This window comes from Buceros rhinoceros, unplaced genomic scaffold, assembly GCF_000710305.1.
Source record: "Buceros rhinoceros silvestris isolate BGI_N320 unplaced genomic scaffold, ASM71030v1 scaffold29133, whole genome shotgun sequence".
Classification (NCBI taxonomy): domain Eukaryota; kingdom Metazoa; phylum Chordata; class Aves; order Bucerotiformes; family Bucerotidae; genus Buceros; species Buceros rhinoceros.
Genome location: NW_010404644.1, coordinates 512 through 815, shown reverse-complemented (window position 1 = coordinate 815; position 304 = coordinate 512). Strand labels below are relative to the sequence as shown.

The 304-nt window shown below is 65.1% G+C and overlaps 1 protein-coding gene across 1 annotated transcript in view; it reads left to right on the top strand.

Annotated features, from left to right (window-relative positions):
• The window catches only part of TRPV4 (transient receptor potential cation channel, subfamily V, member 4), a 2,995-nt gene that overhangs the window by 2,248 nt on the left and 443 nt on the right, over nt 1-304 (top strand). Inside the window, exon 7 of the mRNA XM_010133460.1 lies at nt 161-282. Within this exon, the coding sequence (XP_010131762.1) occupies nt 161-282 (122 nt within the window). The remainder of the gene's footprint in view (nt 1-160; nt 283-304) is intronic.

Sequence of the window (304 nt, the reverse complement as noted above, 5' to 3'; positions counted from 1 at the left end):
ACAGCGAGTCGCGTCTCGGGGTGCTGGCGCCGTGCGTTCCTTTGCTGGGAGGTTTGTACTGACCTGGAGCCAGGCGGTGGCACGGCGCAGGGATGCTGGAGCTGCTGACCTGGCTCCCAGCCACCCTCTGCAGCCCCTCCAGGTCTGACCTTCCCTACAGGGTGGACGAGGTGAACTGGTCCCACTGGAACCAGAACCTGGGCATCATCAGTGAGGACCCAGGCAAGAGCGACACGTACCAGTACTACGGCTTCTCGCACACCGTGGGCCGGCTGCGGAGAGGTGAGCACAGTGCCGTGGGCCA